This window comes from Chiloscyllium punctatum, chromosome 10 (genome assembly GCF_047496795.1).
Source record: "Chiloscyllium punctatum isolate Juve2018m chromosome 10, sChiPun1.3, whole genome shotgun sequence".
NCBI classification, from domain to species: Eukaryota; Metazoa; Chordata; class Chondrichthyes; order Orectolobiformes; family Hemiscylliidae; genus Chiloscyllium; species Chiloscyllium punctatum.
Genome location: NC_092748.1, coordinates 55,213,217 through 55,231,797, shown reverse-complemented (window position 1 = coordinate 55,231,797; position 18,581 = coordinate 55,213,217). Strand labels below are relative to the sequence as shown.

At 41.9% G+C, this 18,581-nt stretch overlaps 1 protein-coding gene across 5 annotated transcripts in view; it reads right to left on the bottom strand.

Annotated features, from left to right (window-relative positions):
- The window catches only part of chn1 (chimerin 1), a 236,366-nt gene that overhangs the window by 183,408 nt on the left and 34,377 nt on the right, over nucleotides 1-18,581 (bottom strand). For all 5 annotated transcript variants that reach the window (XM_072579176.1, XM_072579175.1, XM_072579178.1 and 2 more), the window contains one exon: nucleotides 11,689-11,720. In XM_072579176.1, coding sequence (XP_072435277.1) covers nucleotides 11,689-11,720 — 32 coding nt within the window. The remainder of the gene's footprint in view (nucleotides 1-11,688; nucleotides 11,721-18,581) is intronic.

Genomic DNA, 18,581 nt, shown 5'->3' with positions numbered 1-18,581 from the left:
AAAGCCTGCTCTGCATCCAGGGAGACAACAAATCCCAGTATTCTTCCCTGTTGACAGGCTTATATCATATTTAAAACCCTTCTAATATTATTAGTTGACCTACGACCCTTAATAAACCCCATCTGGTCCTCTTTTATGATGTATGGTAAGACCCTCTCAAATTTCAATAGAGGGCCTATCAACATACACTGTCTCAGCTGCCTTCAAGTGAGCCTTGAGCAGGCGCTGTTGTCCTCTCTTTTGTCTTTTCTGGGTCACAGAATATGAGATGACCAAACCTCTCGCATAAGCCTTAAATGGTCTCCCACATAGTCAACAGATTACTGGCCTTTTTGAATTCCTGAGAAAATATTTTATAAATTTGCTATCCTTCAATAAGCAAGAATCCATACGCTAATGTCGGGGGCCTATCCCATCGTCCCTAGTCTTGACTTCATACATACTGCGGCATGATCAGAAATAGCTATATTACCTATTTTGCAAAACAATATGGAATTCAAAAGGGTCGAGGGAGCAAAGAACATATCAATTCTGGTACGGCACTTGTGTGGGTTAGAGTAGAAAGTAAAGTCTCTGCCCTGGGCGTGAAGGCACCTCCACACATCTCCTGGCCCTAGCTTCTTATTCAGATCCGCTAGTTGTCTAGGTCTAAGAGATACGTCCATAGTGCTCTTAGGTACCCTATCTGTCTCTGGGTCCATAATGCAGCTAAAATCTCCTCCGATAATTGTATGGTGGACCCCAAAAGCCATTAACTTAGAGAACGCTTGGGTGTGCCGGGGTACAATAAAGATTCAAAATTCTGTATTCCTCTCCGTATAGTAGGGCTTTGATCAATATATACCGTCCAGACTCATCTTTTATCTGGCTTAACATTTGGAAAGGAAGATTCTTCTGAATAAGAATGACTACTCCCCTACTTTTTGAACTAAAAGATGAGAAAAAAGCCTGATCAAATCCACCCTGTTGCAGCTTTAAATGTTTTTTGTCAAGTAGATTAGCTCCTGTAAGAGAGCTATATCAACCCTTTCTTTTTTGAGACTTGACAATATCTTTTTCCTTTTAATTAGTGAATTTCTCCTCTTGACATTCCAGGTGCACCACCTAAGGGAATGGCGAGCCATCATCATCCGGGCAGGCCCGAGACCCCCCAGGAGGGAGGAAGAGCCCCACCAAAACACCTTGAATAAAAACCATAGAAAATTCACAAATGCAAAAGTTCTTTAAATCAATTACACCAACATAATTAAAAACTATTTCTAAGTTTAAAAAAAACAACACAAAACACATTTGAAAAGAGACTTTCCCCCCTTGCTCCCAGGGGGCGTGACTACATGTCAATAACCCCAGCATAACCTCTCTTAACTAGGACCCTGCCCTCGGTCCAGGCGTTATAGAATGGAATAGACAAATTCAAATATTCTATAAAACCAAAAGTTAAAAGTGAGTGACCCACCGCCACCACACCAACACCTAGGTGCATTTAGCAAGTATAATACAAAATTTAAATATATAAACCTACAAAGTTACAATCCCAGCAAGTATTAGGTAACTAAGTAAAATGACAAAAGAAGAAAACCCCACTCTAAAGAGAGGTAGAACAAAATAAACCCCCTTCCCACACAAGTCGAATAAGCTGCATGACCTGTAATAAAGAAACCAAAAAGAGAGAGTAAAGAATAAGGAATAAGCACCCATCCCCAGGGAATGACAATGGAAAAGAGATGAAGAAACAAAAGGGTAAAACCCGGGGGGGGGCAAAATAAAATCATTATCCATACGGTTTAAGTCTCAGTGTTTTTAAGAGTGTCCAAGAATTTTTCAGTTTTTAAATCGGTGATCCAAAGTTACATATGGATCCTTCGTGGCTGAAACGCAGCATTGCCAGGTAACACATGGAGTATTGGATATTTAGGTTTCTTAGACGCTTCTTCACCTCTTCGAATGCCCTCCTCTTGTGGACCACGGCTGAAGAGAAGTCCTGAAATAACATTATCCTAGAACCCTTGTGCATCATGGCCTGGGGATCCTTCCCCAGGACTCTGGAGGCTTCCAGAAGCATTTGTTTTTCTCTATAACATTTGTGTAGGAATAGAACCAGGCAGGGGCCCTGGTCCGACCTGGGCCTATGCACAGCAACCCGGTGGTCCAGACTCCAACTTTATACTTGTGGCAGCCATCGCTCCAGAAAGTCTACAAGCTGGCCTTCCTCTTGCCATTCGGGAAGGCCGAGTAACTGAATATTTTTCCAACAGCCCCAATTATCGAGGTTTAGATTAGATTAGATTACATTACAGTGTGGAAACAGGCCCTTTGGCCCAAAAAGTCCACACCGACCTGCTGAAGTGCAACCCACCCATTCCCCTACATTTACCCCTTACCTAACACTATGGGCAATTTAGCATGGTCAATTCACCTGACCTGCACATCTTTGGACTGTGGGAGGAAACCGGAGCACCCGGAGAAAACCCACGCAGACACGGAGAGAACGTGCGAACTCCACACAGTCAGTCGCCTGAGGCGGAAATTGAACCCGGGTCTCTCGTGCTGTGAGGCAGCAGTGCTAACCACTGTGCCACCGTGCCGCCCACAAATGTAATTGCCGAGCTATAGCTGTAGTCTTTTAAGATTAGATTAGATTACTTACAGTGTGGAAACAGGCCCTTCGGCCCAACAAGTCCACACCGACATGCCGAAGGGCACCCACCCAGATCCATTCCCCTACATTTACCCCTGCACCTAACACTACGGGCAATTTAGCATGGCCAATTCACCTGACCTGCACATTTTTGGACTGTGGAAGGAAACCGGAGCACCCGCAGGAAACCCACGCAGACACGGGGAGAATGTGCAAACTCCACACAGTCAGTCGCCTGAGGTGGGGATTGAACCAGGGTCTCTGGCGCTGTGAGGCAGCAGTGCTAACCACTATGCCACCGTTGTACTGCTCAAGAGCCTGGATCCGACCCACGGACGACTCGGCAGCAGTCTCAAAGGCCGTGGCCCATTGCTCCGGCTCTCCGACGTATGTGCTGTTCAAGTTCCTTGAATTCTCGGTCATGCTTCTGCAGCATGACAGAGATAGACTCCCACCTGGTCTTCAATAAAGGCGTCGATCTTCTCTTGAAGTTTGTTGATCCCAGAGATCAGGCTCCCCTCTGCAGCTAAGTCCCCCGCATTGGCCACAGACATCTCTGCTGCTGTGGGAGAGGGTGGGGGAGGGGTCCTTGCCTGTTGCGAACTGCAGGAATTTTTTGCCCTTAGTCATTTTGAAAACAACACTGAACTGTCCAAGTTTGATGTAAAATGACTAACTATGCTGGGCAAAAGCTATCTTAAATGGTTTAAAGGGTATGGTGAAGGTGGGTGCCCACTTTGCCAGAGTCTTGGGCAGGGCACTACAGACTCAGACTTGCTGGGTCGCCGCCATCTTGAATGGCCGAAGTCTGTCCTACTTAACACGGGAGACAGTACTATACAACTGAGGGTACTCTCAACATGAAGGTGGGACTTTGGAGAAAGATTGTGCAGTGGTCATTTTTACCAATACAGCCATGGACAGACGCATGTACAGCTGATAGATTAGTAAGGATGAGGTCCCGAAATATATTTTTCCCTCACCTGCTGCAGACCCAATTATAGCAGCTATATCCTTTAGTTCTTCGAAGTGACCAAGTTGACAGATGAATGAAGGGCTGTTGATGTCACATACATGAACTTTAGTAAGGTGTTTGATAAGGTTCCCCACAGTAGACTAATGGAGAAAGTGAAGTCACATGGTGTGCAGGGTGTTCTAGCGAGGTGGATAAAGAACTGGTTGAGCAACAGGAGACAGAGTAGTAGTTGAAGGGAGTTTCTCAAAATTAAGAAAGATGACCACTGGTGTTCCACAGGGGTCAGTGCTGGGGCCATTGTTGCTTGTAATATACATAAATGATCTGGAAGAGGGCACTGTTGGTATGATCAGCAAGTTTGCAGATGACATGAAGATTGGTGGAGTAGCGGAAGACATAAGGGACTGTCAAAGAATACAGGAGGATATAGATAGACTGGAGAGTTGGGCGGAAAAGTGGCAGATGGATTTCAATCCAGACAAAATGTGCAGTGACGCATTTAGGCAAGACTAATTCTAGAGCAAATTATACAATAAACGGGAGAGCCTTGGGAAAAGTTGATGGGCAGAGAGATCTGGGGGTGCAGGTCTATTGTACCCTGAAGTTTGCTGCACAGGTGGATAGAGTGGTCAAGAAGGCATATAGTATGCTTGCCTTCATTGGATGGGGTATTGAGTATAAGAGCTGGCAAGTAATTAAAATTGTACAAGACATTGGCTCAGCCGCATTTAGAATTCTATGTACAGTTCTGGTTGCCACATTACCATAAGGATGTGGACGCTTTGGAGAGGGAGCAGAGAAGGTTTACAAGAATGTCGCCTGGCATGGAAGGTGCTAGCAATGAAGAGAGGTTGAGTAGGTTAGGTTTATTTTCATTGGAAAAAAGGAGATTGAGGGGGGACCTGATTGAGGTTTACAAAATTATGAAGGGTATAGAAAGGGTGGATAAAGACAAGCTTTTTCCCAGGGTGAAGGATTCCATAACGAGAGGTCACACCTTCAAAGTGAGAGGTGGAAAGTTTAAGGGGGATACATGTGGCAAGTACTTCACACAGAGGGTGATGGGCGTCTGGAATGTGTTGCCAGCAGAGGTGGTAGAGGCAGGCACAGTAGATTCATTTAAGATGCGTCTGGACAGATACATGAGTAGGTGGGGAGCAGAGGGATACAAATGCTTAGGAATTGGGCGACAGGTTTAGACAGTACATTTGAATCGACTCAGGCTTGGAGGACCGTAGGGCCTGTTCCTGGGCTGTAAATTTTATTTGTTCTTTGATATCACCAGCTTGATCACTTGTGCAGCTGCTGAGCCACTGAGTAGTGGATATTGAAATCCCGACCCAAAGCGCATTTTGCACCCCTGTCACTCTCAGTGTTTGCTCCAAGTGTTGTTCAACATGTGGAATCCTGATTCATTAGCAGGAAGTTTCTTTACTCATATTTAACCTGAAGCCACGAGACTTCATGTGGCCCACAGGCAATGTGGAGGACTCCCAGGGCAACTCCCTCCTGATTGTATACCACTGTGCCACCTCTGCTGTGTCTCCCTGCCAATGGAAGAGGATATATCCAGGGATAGTGATCGTGGTGTCATGGGCATTGTCAGGATGTTGCTGGACTATTCTGAGATAGCTCTCCCATTTTGGCACAAATAAAACTCCCATTGTTAAATGCTTAAGTCTCCTGGTCCTTCTTGGAGGTTAATACAAAAAAAACTGCTTTGAAATCCACCAAGTCAACCTATTGATTCATTTTTGAGAAGTTCACCCCAAAAAAAAAGATGAACAATGCAGAAGAAGCTTGCCACATTCTCTAGCCTGAAGGAACACTGAGCAAGGAGCATCTTACACACAGGGAAATGTGTTGAGCAAGGGACATAAATCAGAAATAGGCAGCCTCAGGAATACCTAGTTTCAAGTGGAAGAGACAAGGCATTGCTGAAATGTTTGTGGTTTGTCGTGCTATGCAAGCCCTTCCCATTTAAAAGAACACAGTAAATTTTGGCATGGTGGGACCCTATGATGAAAATACACAGGGGCTGGAACTCTTAGGAAATTCCATAATTTTGTTCAAGCTAACAAAATTGAAGCACACATCATCACCCCTACATTTCTGACTATTATTTGGGGAGACGGGGGCTGCAGGTGAAGGGTGCTTTTAACTTCCTGTGCCTGATACAGCTAGAAAAGCCAGGTTTCAAAATCTATGAAGGAGGTTTATTGGTCACAGTATTGAGTACAGGAATTGGGAGGTCATGTTGTGACTGTACAGGACATTGCTTAGTCCACTTTTGGAAAATTGTGTGCAATTCTAGTCTCCTTTCTATCAGAAAGATGTTGTGAAACTTGAAAGGGCTCAGAAAAGATTTAGAAGGATGTTGCCAGGGTTGGAGGATTTGAGCTGTCGGGAGAGGCTGAACAGGCTGGGGCTGTTTTCTCTGGAGCGTCAGAGGCTGAGGGGTGACCTTATAGAAGTTTACAAAACTATGAGGGGCATGGATAGTGTGAATAGGCAAAGTTTGTTCCCTGGGGTCGGGGATTCCAGAACTAGAGGGCATAGGTTTAGGGTGAGAGGGGAAAGATATAAAAGAGACCTAAGAGGCAACATTTTCACACTGAGGGTGGTAGATGTATTGAATGAGCTGCCAGAGGAAGTGGTGGATGCTGGTACAATTACAACATTTAAAAGGCATTTGGATGGGTATATGAATAGGAGGGGTTTGGAGGGATACGGGCCAGGTGGTACTAGATTGGGTTGGGATATCTGGTCAGCATGGACAGGTTGGACTGAAGGGTCTGTTTCCATGCTGTACAACTCTAATGACTGTTTACAGCAGGAATCCTACAAAACCATTTTATACCAAACTCACTGGTGACTGCTGAACCGTTGAGATTCCAAAATGTAAAATGGAATGATGGTGAAGCTATCTCCCTGCTCAAAGCAATTTTAAAGTGGTCAGCAGAACTCTTTGAATTTGGAGACAAACTTTGCTATCAGAGAGAGACAGACTGGTGCATGGTTCAAAATGTTAAGTAATCCAGAAGAGAATACTGACAGAAAGGAACCCAGACTTAAAGAAAGCACTGGAAACAGCAACCTCGATGGAACTAACAGCCAAAGTAGCCCAACAACTAAGCTCAACTAGGAGAGTTAACAAAATGGCAGGTGACAGACCAGCACCAACGCAGACTCAAAGCTGCCACTCGTGTGGAAATACAGGTCTCACAGCAGCAAGTTGCTGGCATAAAGGAACTGTATGCAGAGACTGCAAGAAAAAAAGCACATTGAACAGAACATATCAACAGACATGCAGAAATGAAGAGTAGGAAGAAAATCTACACAATACAAAAAAAGGATGAGAAAAGCCCAGAATCTCAGTCCAAAGAGGAGCTGTTATTAAAACACACTGGTTATTGTTGGTGACACAAACCAACACTGGGTCACTCTCCTACTAAAAGGCAAGCCAGCAAGAATGGAGGTGGACACCACAGAAGCAGTTTCACCAAAATCTGAACACTGACATCAGAAGCAGCTGAGTCTCACTGCAACACAACCCTCAAAAATTTTACTAAGAATATACATGGGCAAAGTAGTGACTTTAAGGGTTATATGGAGTCATTGAGTTGTACAGCATGGAAACAGACGTTTCGGTCCAACCCGTTCATGCCGACCAGATAGCCCAACCCAATCTAGTCCCACCTGCCAGCACCCAGCTCATATCCCTCCAAACCCCTCCTATTCATATACCCATCCAAATGCCTCTTAAATTTTGCAATTGTACCAGCCTCCACCACTTCCTCTGGCAGCTCATTCCATACACGTACCACCCTCTGCGTGAAAAAGTTGCCCCTTAGGTCACTTTTATATCTTTCCCCTCTCACCCTAAACCTATGCCCTCTAGTTCTGGAATCCTCAACCCAAAGGAAAAGACTTTGCCTATTTACCCTATCCATGCCCCTCATCCTTTTCCACAGTAAATATTGATGCAAAATACTCATTTAGTATCTCCCCCATTTTCTGGTGCTCCACACAAGGGCATTTAATTACATGGTCGTCTGAAGCTTTATCCTTACATGGTATCAAGGGAGATTTTCTAGCTTTATTGCGGAAAGTGGTTACAGAAAATCAGACTCAACCAGACTGAAGTAAATTACTTATCAGCTTCTGAGACTCATCATTCAAAATTCTAGAGCAATATTTAATGGAATATAGCATGGAAAAGATCTGCCAAATTGAAAATCAAGGATCAGAATCAAGCAAAAATATTGCAAGGCTAGGTCAGTGTCTTATGCAATCAGACCAAGCAGCATTAGAAAGGCAGGTCAAGACGGGAGACCTGGAACTTGTAAATGAGAGTCATAAGGCCATGCCTATCATACCGATGATAAAGAAAGATCATCTGTGATGATTTTAAGGTGACCCTTAATAAAATACTGTGTACTGAGTCTTTAATCGATTACCTATTTGCTGGACTAGTATGGCAGGTTTGCAATAATTCTCAAGACATTGTGCAATTTATGCCAAAACAAGAATTGGAAATGGAAAGATCAATGTGAAACCGCCTTGACGGGTCAAAGAAGTTTTATTAAAATCTGAAGTCCTGACCCATTTTGACCCAAAGTTGCAATTAGCATGGGATGCTTCACAGCAAGAGTGGGAGCAGTAATTTCTCACATTTTACCTAATGGTGAAGAGAAGCCAATAGTTTTTGAATCAAGATCTTTAAACAAAGCAAAAGTGAACTATGCACAGAGACAGAAAGAAGCTCTACAAATCAATTTTGCTATTAGATTATCCCTGATATACCTGTATGGATGGGAATTTATCCAACTAACAGGCCATAGACCACTGATCACAACATTTGAGTCACATACAGGGAGGGATACCTTCTCGAGCAATGAGCTGCACACAGAGGTAAATGCTGTTGCTATCACCTCACACTTATACAATCAAGTATGTGAAATCAAATTTACATGGAGAATGCTGATGGGCCTTTTAGATTACCTTTGACTATAAGACCATAAGAAATAGAAACAGGAGTAGACCATTTAGCCTCTCTAGCCTGCTCTCCCATTCAACAGGATCGTGGCTGAACCGACACTCCTCACATCCATTTTTCCTGCCCTTCCCCCATAAGGTTTCATTCCCCAACTGATCAGACTGAAATATATACACAAGGTCTCTCTATGGCAAGAAGTTCCAAAGATATTCAAGTCTCAAAATAAATGCCTCTTTGTCTAACTCTTAAACTGGTGCCCCTTGACTGTGAGACTCTAATCTAGTCTAGACTATCCCATGAGAGGAAACACCCTCTCAACATTTACCCTGTCAAACCCCTTAAGAATCCTATATGCTGCAATGAGATCACTTCACAATCCTCTAAATGCCAATGAGTCCCAATCTTTGCGAAGTGAGTTGACCACAAACAGTCCGCACACAGACATTTTCTACTTTAAACAGGTAGAGAACGCTCCAGTAATAGCAAGACAAATTATAAATACTACTATCAAAAGTGATTCATATGGTACTTTGTGGCAAGATCACAGGAACACCACCAGAACTGAAGTCATATGTCACAAGGAAGCAAGAACTATCCAGACAAGCAGAATGTTTCCCATGGGGAATGAGAGTCAACATTCCATTTCAGCTAAGGAAACATTTTAAATCAACTACACAAAGGTTACTGTAGCATTGTCAGAATGAAAGATATGGTCAGAAACTATTTTTGATAGCCATGGTCAACTCTGAAATTGAGAAGGTTGGAATGTATGTAGCTTACTCAAGAGTTCTCAACCTCTCAGTAGCACTATTACACTCCAGAGAATGGCTAGAACTACTAGGGCAAAGAGTCTACATTGATTACACCTGACCTTTTGAAGCACAAATGTTTTTCCTATTGGTTGACACACATCCTAAATGGCAAACTTGAAGACAATATCTTCACAGAAAGCCAGTGAACTATGGGCTGAATCTTTTAAAAGGTTTGGTTATCTGAAACAACTTGTTGGTGAAATGGTCTACAGTTTACATCACAAGAGTTTATGGACTATGAAGCAGAATGGTATTTCATGTTTCTGATTTGTTTGTCAGAAAGGTTTGGTCAAACAATGTTCTTGAGTTACTCTTAAGAAATGTTTCAAAGAAAATTATCCAAAAGACTGAGCCAATTTTTGTTCATATACCAGAACACAGCCCACTTGACAGTTCAAAATTCATCATTGCTCATGCTAAATTGTCACCCTGACAAAAGGCATCATTGAAACAGACATGAGTTTTCCAATGAGAGAACCGAGGCAAACACTATTTTCCAAATAGTTCAAGTATTGGTGAGGAATTACAAAATTGGCAATAAATGGGTACAAGCCATCATTGTAGCATTGATTAGACTGGTTTCCTATACCAGATAGATTAGAAATAACGTAACACGAAGAAGACATGCAGATCAACTCTTGGCAACCAGAACAAATATGGCAGGGACAACATTAATTGAAGATCTGGATATATGTGACATCAGAACAGTAACTGGAGCATCTGAGGGGACAGTGGAAAATACCATGACATTGAGCAACACATTCAGTCATTTCAGGAAAAGGCAATAACAGATGATGTTCCTAGTATACCTAACTTACCAGAGATTAAAGCTAACAAGAAAAATAAATAATGCCCAAGTTTCACAGATAGCTATACAGAAATTGACATTCTCCAGAACATTTGACCAACTACCATAGATATGATTGTACGTATTGTGAAATATTTCATTGAAAGAACCTCTGATGTAAAGGGGGAGCAATGTTGTGTATTTGTGCAAGTTTGGTCGACTGTCATTTTAAGAGTCTGATCACATTATGTAATGACGACACCGTGGGCCATTTTGGGCAGAGAAACAGCACTCTCTCTAACCTTCTTGCCTGTAGAGTGAAGACCCCATAATAAAGCTCTTACTGTCTAATCACTTTGGCCTCATGGTCCTTCCTGGAGCTTAACATAGATAATCCTCTACTTTTACTTCCCCCTTCCTTGGGGGTCATTTGCCCATTATCAGATCCAATAGTGAACCTGCCTTTTTGAGTAATGCACATATTGGGTTGGAAAGGAGTCCTGTAGACATTTTAAGAACTTCATTCTTTAACCGCTTTACTTACCACTTCTGTACAATTAATATCAGGATGGGAAACCTTTCATGATTCATGTTCTATGTTTATTGCTCAAATCCCTTTTTTCTACATTTTTTCCTTTCCATAATTAAGGCCACACCTATTGGTGGATAAATCCTTTTTTTAATGGCTATTTTTGCTTTGCAGGTAGTTGCGCTGCTGCACTGTAGAAACAAGAGTGTATTTCGAGTATTGCATTTATTGTTGCAAAATAGCATACATATGGGTGATAGAAAACAAGAATAAGAATGTGCGCCAGGACAGTGGCTCAAATAGGTCACTCACTTGATAAAATCAAAACATGTAGCCTTTTCAGCTTTTGTCTCAGTTTACCCAGCAAGTTTGACTGTCAGCCTAAATTGCACCATTCATTGGGACATTTTGCCCATAGGAATATCTGGGTAGGTATAACACCTGCTTTTGGTAGCCTGCACTGCTTCAAAATGACATGCAGCACTCTCTTTGTATCTCAAAGTACATAGATGATCCTGAAATTCAATACAGTTCATTCAGTGAAGCTCTTCTGAATATTTCAGAGACACAAGGGCAAAAATAATAATGGATGTGAAAGGAAGAGAGGGTTATATTGATAAAGTTAGATGAATATTGAGATAGGGTCAGCCTGCAGCACAACTTAGTTTAATAGATAGGGCCAATCCATTTCTGTGCAGCATGTTCATTGTAATTCTATGTGAAGTTCTCGCTCCTTATTTGAGAACATGAGACATAGAATGGCAAGAACAGCAAGACAAGCAGCCCTTCAGCTCACAAACCTATGGCCCTTGCAGAAATATTTAAAATACAATTTTCACAACACGCATACTTTTAGTAAAGGGCTTTTTTCATTACTCTATCTACAACAGAGTTAAATAAGCAGCTTCAAACAAAAGCGAAAAATTCAAAACTAAACCTGCACTCACTCTCTTCCATAGTACTTGGGTCTGTTCTCCACCTGCAAGTAAAAAGAAATCTACTTGTTTAAAAACAAACATGTTTACAGCAAAAAAGACAATATGTACTGTATTTAACATGCATTGCAAAACTTAACCGAAAGTAATATTAACTATAATTGAAGAATGATAATCATAAACAATTCAATTTTGCAAAACTGGCTTCAAAGAGGCATTAGGCTCCATACTTCTACAGTCAAAAGGACCCAAAATCCATTCCTATATTATCAACACTTAGGCAAGAGCATATCCAACCTGGAATATGGGGATGCAACACATCTACCATATTGAACACTTGGGCACCTATTTTAGGCCTCTTTTTCTGCTGCAGAATATTTATGGTATGAGAAATAGATACACATATCATAAATAAAGAAAAAAACTTTTTCACTCAACTTGATCAAGAAGTGCAAAGTAATTATATTTAAAAATACTAATAACATTGAACTAGGTTAAAAAGGTCAGATACATGAACTGTGAATGGATGCTGAGAGAGCACTTTCCACTATCCTCAAAAGTTCCAGAAATATTTAAAATAGAAGAAACCCTTAAGATTTTACCAACTGCATGAAAAGAATACCTTTGCAGTTTAAATGAAATATACTTTAAAACAACATTGATACTTCATCTTGGCTTAATTGAATATGAAAGCAAACAGCAGGGACTGACTATGCCCATAAGTATGCATCTGACAATTTAATAAAGGATTAACATTTTAGTAACTTCACTAAATAAGAACCCCAGTGACCATAAAACCTCCAGTTTTCACCTCAGAAGATAAAGCACTCAAAGGAACTATAATTGAGAATTTGAGGAAAAGTGACATAGTTAAAGCCACATAGTTCATTAATCCTCACAAAGCTTCTGAGAGTTAATAAAAACTGATAACTGGAATCTTTTTTGGTCCAGACACATTTAAACTGCATAATACATAATTATTTGTATACCTGTATATACTGATGCAAACAATTGTGAACACAATGAAGTAACTGATGTGTGAAATGTTGGCACTATTACATTACTCTTGTTATAGTACCTAAATCATACTGGAATAACATGTTTGTATATATGAATGCACAAGTATCCAGACAGCCACATCATACACTACTGACAACGTAGCAAGATACAAGAATCAGCCCATACAGCACATGATGGATCTGAGAAACACATTTAATGAAGTTCTAGCATTTGGGTTTAAAAAGGTACTATTTCTGACTCCTGGAGCAAAAGTATATAACATGATGGCAGATGTCTGCAAGCAAAACAGAAGCAAAGTTATAAACAAAAAGTGCTTACTTTGGATTGAGCAACATCCAGAGAAAAAAAAACTGAAGTGTCAAAATGACCACAGTACAGCAAAGAACATCGTTCCAGCTCAGGTAGAATTGGGAGGCCGATGCTGTCATAGGAATTGGAGAAATTTAAACCAAAGTGCAGATTATAAAACATTTAGGTGCTTTCCACAAGCACCAGTGAAGAGGATGACAATATCCTTCTGTGGGTAGAAGAGGAATGTTTAGCTTAAATAGGGATAAGAATGACAATGATAAGCACAGCACACGTCTCCAAAGTCAAATTGAATCAAGCAATACGAATTGCAAAGTTTGAGGCAGAAACAGGCTTGTTGACAAGTTCTTAACAAGACTGAGAAACATAGCCTGCAAATGCAAAGGCAAAATTATCACAGTCCTAGCGGACCATAAACTGCTTTCTCACTAGACAGAGAGAGACACACAGACAGAGAGAGACACACACACACAGACAGAGACACACACACACAGACAGAGAGAGACACACACACACACAGACAGAGAGAGACACAGTCAGAGAGTTGGTGGTTTAACATGAGGGTCACCACACCTTAAGTGAGATGAGGCTAAGAAGACCTTCGTGGTAACCACAGGCAGAGTTGAGCCCATACTGTTAGTGTTACTTTGCATTGCAAACCAGCCAATTAGACAGATGAAGATGGTGACAATCAAAAACACGTGGCCCTCTGTAAAGTCAAAGGAAAGCCAGCAGTGTTAACATAGTGAAACAGCAACAAAACGAAATGTGCGCAAGAACTTTGTGTGATGAGGAGCTCAGAGATAGAAGGAAATGTCCTGCATAAGGATCAAACAGTCAGTTCTGATATAAAACGATAGTTCTGTTCTCATGCAATCTCACATTATAAGTAAATCGCACAATAGCTGCACCATTTAAACTAATGAGACAGGAACCACATTATAGCCAATACAAGTAAAAAAAGCTCACATTCTACAAATAACAGTGTAAATTCTTCAAACTAATTAAAGCCAATTCATGTTGAAGAAACACACGTTATAGCAGAACCGACTGTAAAGCAAACAGTAACATCATCCTCGAGTGTGGGGTCCTGGAAAAGCACAACAGGTCAGGCAGCATCCGAGGAGTAGCAGAATCGATGTTTCAGGCATAAACCCTTCATCAGGAATGGGCTTATGCCTGAAACATCGATTCTTCTGCTGCCCATTATGCGCCACACTCTCCAGCATCTGCAGTCCTCACTTTCTCCTAGTAACATCATCCTGCTCAGATTATACTAGATTTTTCCTGAAAACTTGAAAAATAATGGCTACCCAATGAACTAATGAAGCAAATATTGTCATGGTAATACACTAATCCCTCATTATTTGTCATTTCAATAGCTGCAGATCCACATACTTCTGAGGTCAGCCCCAAACTGCTTATTGATTTATTCACCATTGATTCATCTGATGTGATTATATGGTCCTTTGCAGTAGGAGTGTACATCAGAGTGGTATCCCTATTTATTGTTATCCACGGGTCTGTGCCCCCATCCACTACTGAAAGCAAGGATTTGGTGCAGTATGTGAGGTAATGCAGATTTGACAACTGGGGGACACACAGAGGAAATAAATACTAGCTGCATATTCCATTTCATAGATGTTCTACTACCACTGTATTGAACAGTTGCAAAGAGCTATCACTTGACTTAACTACTGAAGGAGATGTCAATAGACAATAGACAATAGATGCAGGAGTAGGCCATTCAGCCCTTCGAGCCTGCACCGCCATTCAATATGATCATGGCTGATCATTCCCAATCAGTATCCTGTTCCAGCCTTATCTCCATAACCCTTGACTCCACTATCTTTAAGAGCTCTATCCAATTCTTTCTTAAATGAATCCAGAGACTGGGCCTCCACTGCCCTCTGGGGCAGAGCATTCCACACAGCCACCACTCTCTGGGTGAAGTAGTTTCTCCTCATCTCTGTCCTAAATGGTCTACCCCGTAGCTTTAAGCTGTGTCCTCTAGTTCGGCACTCCCCCATCAGCGGAAATATGTTTCCTCCTGCCAGAGTGTCCAATCCTTTCATAATCCTATACGTTTCAATCAGATCCCCTCTCAGTCTTCTAAACTCAAGGGTATACAAGCCCAGTTGCTTCAGTCTTTCCGTGTAAGGCAATCCTGCCATTCCAGGAATTGACCTCGTGAACCTACGCTGCACTCCCTCAATAGCCAGAATGTCTTTCCTCAAATTTGGAGACCAGAATTGTACACAGTACTCCAGGTGTGGTCTCACCAGGGCCCTGTACAGCTGCAGAAGCACCTCTTTGCTTCTATACTCAATTCCTCTTGTTATGAAGGCCAGCATGCTATTAGCCTTCTTCACGACCTGCTGTACCTGCATGCTTGCCTTCAATGACTGGTGGACAAGAACACCCAGATCTCTCTGAACAGCCCCTTTACCTAATTTGATACCATTGAGGTAGTAATCTGCCTTCCTGTTCTTGCCACCAAAGTGGATAACCAGACATTTATCCACATTAAACTGCATCTGCCATGCATCTGACCACTCACCTAACTTGTCCAGGTCACCCTGTAATCTCCTAACATCCTCATCACATTTCACCCTACCACCCAGCTTTGTGTCATCAGCAAATTTGCTAATGTTATTGCTGATACCATCTTCTATATCATTTACATATATTGTAAAAAGCTGCGGTCCCAGCACGGATCCCTGCGGTACCCCACTGGTCACTGCCTGCCATTCCGAAATGGAGCCATTAATCACTACCCTTTGTTTCCTATTAGCCAACCAATTCTCTATCCAATCTAGTACTTTGCCCCCAATACCGTGCGCCCTAATTTACTCACTAACCTCTTGTGTGGGACTTTATCAAAAGCTTTCTGAAAGTCCAGGTACACTACATCCACTGGATCTCCCTCATCCATCTTCCGAGTTACATCCTCAAAAAATTCCAGAAGATTAGTCAAGCATGATTTCCCCTTCATAAATCCATGCTGACTCTGTCCTATCCTGTTACTATTATCCAGATGTGCCGTAATTTCATCCTTTATAATAGACTCCAGCATCTTTCCTACCACTGAGGTCAGACTAACTGGTATATAATTTCCTGCTTTCTCCCGCCCACCCTTCTTAAAAAGTGGCACAACATTAGCCTCTCTCCAATCCTCAGGAACCGACCCAGATTCGATTGAACTCTGGAAAATAATCACCAGCGCATCCACGATTTCCCGAGCCATCTCCTTCAGCACCCTGGGATGCAGGCCATCAGGTCCCGGAGACTTATCAACCTTCAGACCTAACAGTCTCTCCAACACCAAATCCTGGCAAATATAAATTCCCTTAAGTTCAGGTCCTTCAGCCACTGTTACCTCAGGGAGATTGCTTGTGTCTTCCCCAGTGAACACAGATCTGAAGTACCCATTTAATTCCTCTGCCATTTCTTTGTTCCCAGTAATATATTCCCCTGTTTCTGTCTTCAAGGGCCCAATTTTTGTCCTAACCATTTTTTTGCCTTGGACATACCTAAAAAAGCTTTTACTATCCTCCTTTATATTCTTGGCCAGTTTACCTTCGTACCTCATTTTTTCTCTGCGTATTTCCTTCTTACTAATCCTCTGTTGTTCTTTAAAAGCTTCCCAGTCCTCCGTTTTCCCACTTAACTTCGCTAAGTTATACTTTTTCTCTTTTAACTTTATATGTTTCTTTACTTCCCTCGTCAGCCACGGCCGCCCATGTCTCCTCCTGGGATCTTTCTTCCTTTTAGGAATGAACTGATCCTGCAACTTCTGCATTATACACAGAAATATCCGCCATTGTTCCTCCACGGTCTTCCCTGTTAAGGTATTGCACCATTGAACTTTGGCCAGTTGCTCCCTCATAGCTCCATATTTCCCTTTATTCAACTGAAATATTGTCACTTCCAATTGTACCCTCTCCCTCTCAAATTGCAGATTGAAGCTTATTGTATTATGGTCACTACTTCCCAATGGCTCCTTCACTTCGAGGTCCCTGATCAATTCTGGTTCGTTGCACAATACCAGATCCAGAATTGCCTTCTCCTGGTAGGCTCCAGCACCAGCTGCTCTAAAAATCCATCTCTGAGGCACTCCACAAAGTCTCTTTCTTGAGGCCTGATACCATCCTGATTCTCCCAGTCTACCTGCATGTTAAAATCCCCCATAACAACTGTAGTAACATCTTTGCGACAAGCCAATTTCAGCTCCTGATTCAACTTACAACCGACATCCAGACTACTGTTTGGGGGCCTGTAGATGACTCCCATGAGGGTCTTTTTACCCTTAGTGTTTCGAAGCTCTATCCACACTGACTCTAGGTCCCCCCGCGCAAGGGACTGAATATCCTCCCTTACCAACAAGGCCACCCCACCCCCTCTGCCCGTCAGTCTGTCCTTACGATAGCACGTGTAGCCTTGAATATTCATTTCCCAGGCCCTGTCCCCATGAAGCCACGTCTCAGTTATCCTCACAATATCGTATCTGCCAATTTCCAAAAGAGCCTCAAGCTCATCCACCTTGTGTCTAATGCTTCGTGCATTCATATATAGAATTTTTAATTTGTTACTGCTCTCACCCTTCCCCTCAACCCTTATTTCACTCAACTTTACAGCATGATGCCTTTTCCAGTTTTCTGCCTCCTTGATACAGTTGTCTTTCTTGACTTCTCTTGTTCCAACTACCCCTTCAATTTCCTTTTTAAACATCCAGCTTGTTCCCTCCCCCCCGCTACTTAGTTTAAATGTAGCGGTGTTGCAGCAGAAAACCTGCCTGCCAGAATGCTGATCCCTGATCTATTAAGGTGCAAGCCGTCTCTCTTGTAGAATTTATGGTTACCATAAAATAAAATACACCCCAGTGATCCAAGAACTTGAAACCTTGCTTGAAGGTTTCACTGAGTTTGAAGGTAACACATCCATGTAAAGTCATCCTCTGATCAGAAGCAAGGTCTGATCCAAATGTATTCAAGCGTCTTGATGAGCTGGTCAGTTGTTTTGAAGACATTGGACCAATAGTGATGTGATACTCAGCGAGGAAAAGTCATTCATCTTGAATGTAAAGTGCCAAGAAAACTGAAATCATAGTTTGTAAGAAAACTGTAAATAATGGAAGAAAGTAAGTGGATTACTGAAGTCACCAAACCTACAAACTAGGTAAACTCCAATATAAAAGACAACATGCAAGGCCATACAAACAGTCTGAAGTAAGATAATGAAATTCCCAAAGCTAATATTGAAAGAACTTTTTGTAGAAAAAAAAAGGGGCAGAAAGCCTATTCAGAAAAAGATTTTTAAAAATTCCCATAAATATATGCAACTCCAAGATGGCAAAGTTATTAACTTGGAGAAGTCAAAGCTGAACAGAACATAATCTTGCATGCTGAAAAAGAGCATAAGGAATAGAAGTTGTAAACTTTACAGAATACTGAAAGGCCTGGATAGACTGGACATTGGGAACATATTTCCATTCGCAGAAGAGGCTAGGACCCGAGGGTACAGCCTGAGAGTAAAGGGAAGACCTTTTAGAATAGAGAGGAGGAGAAATTTCATCA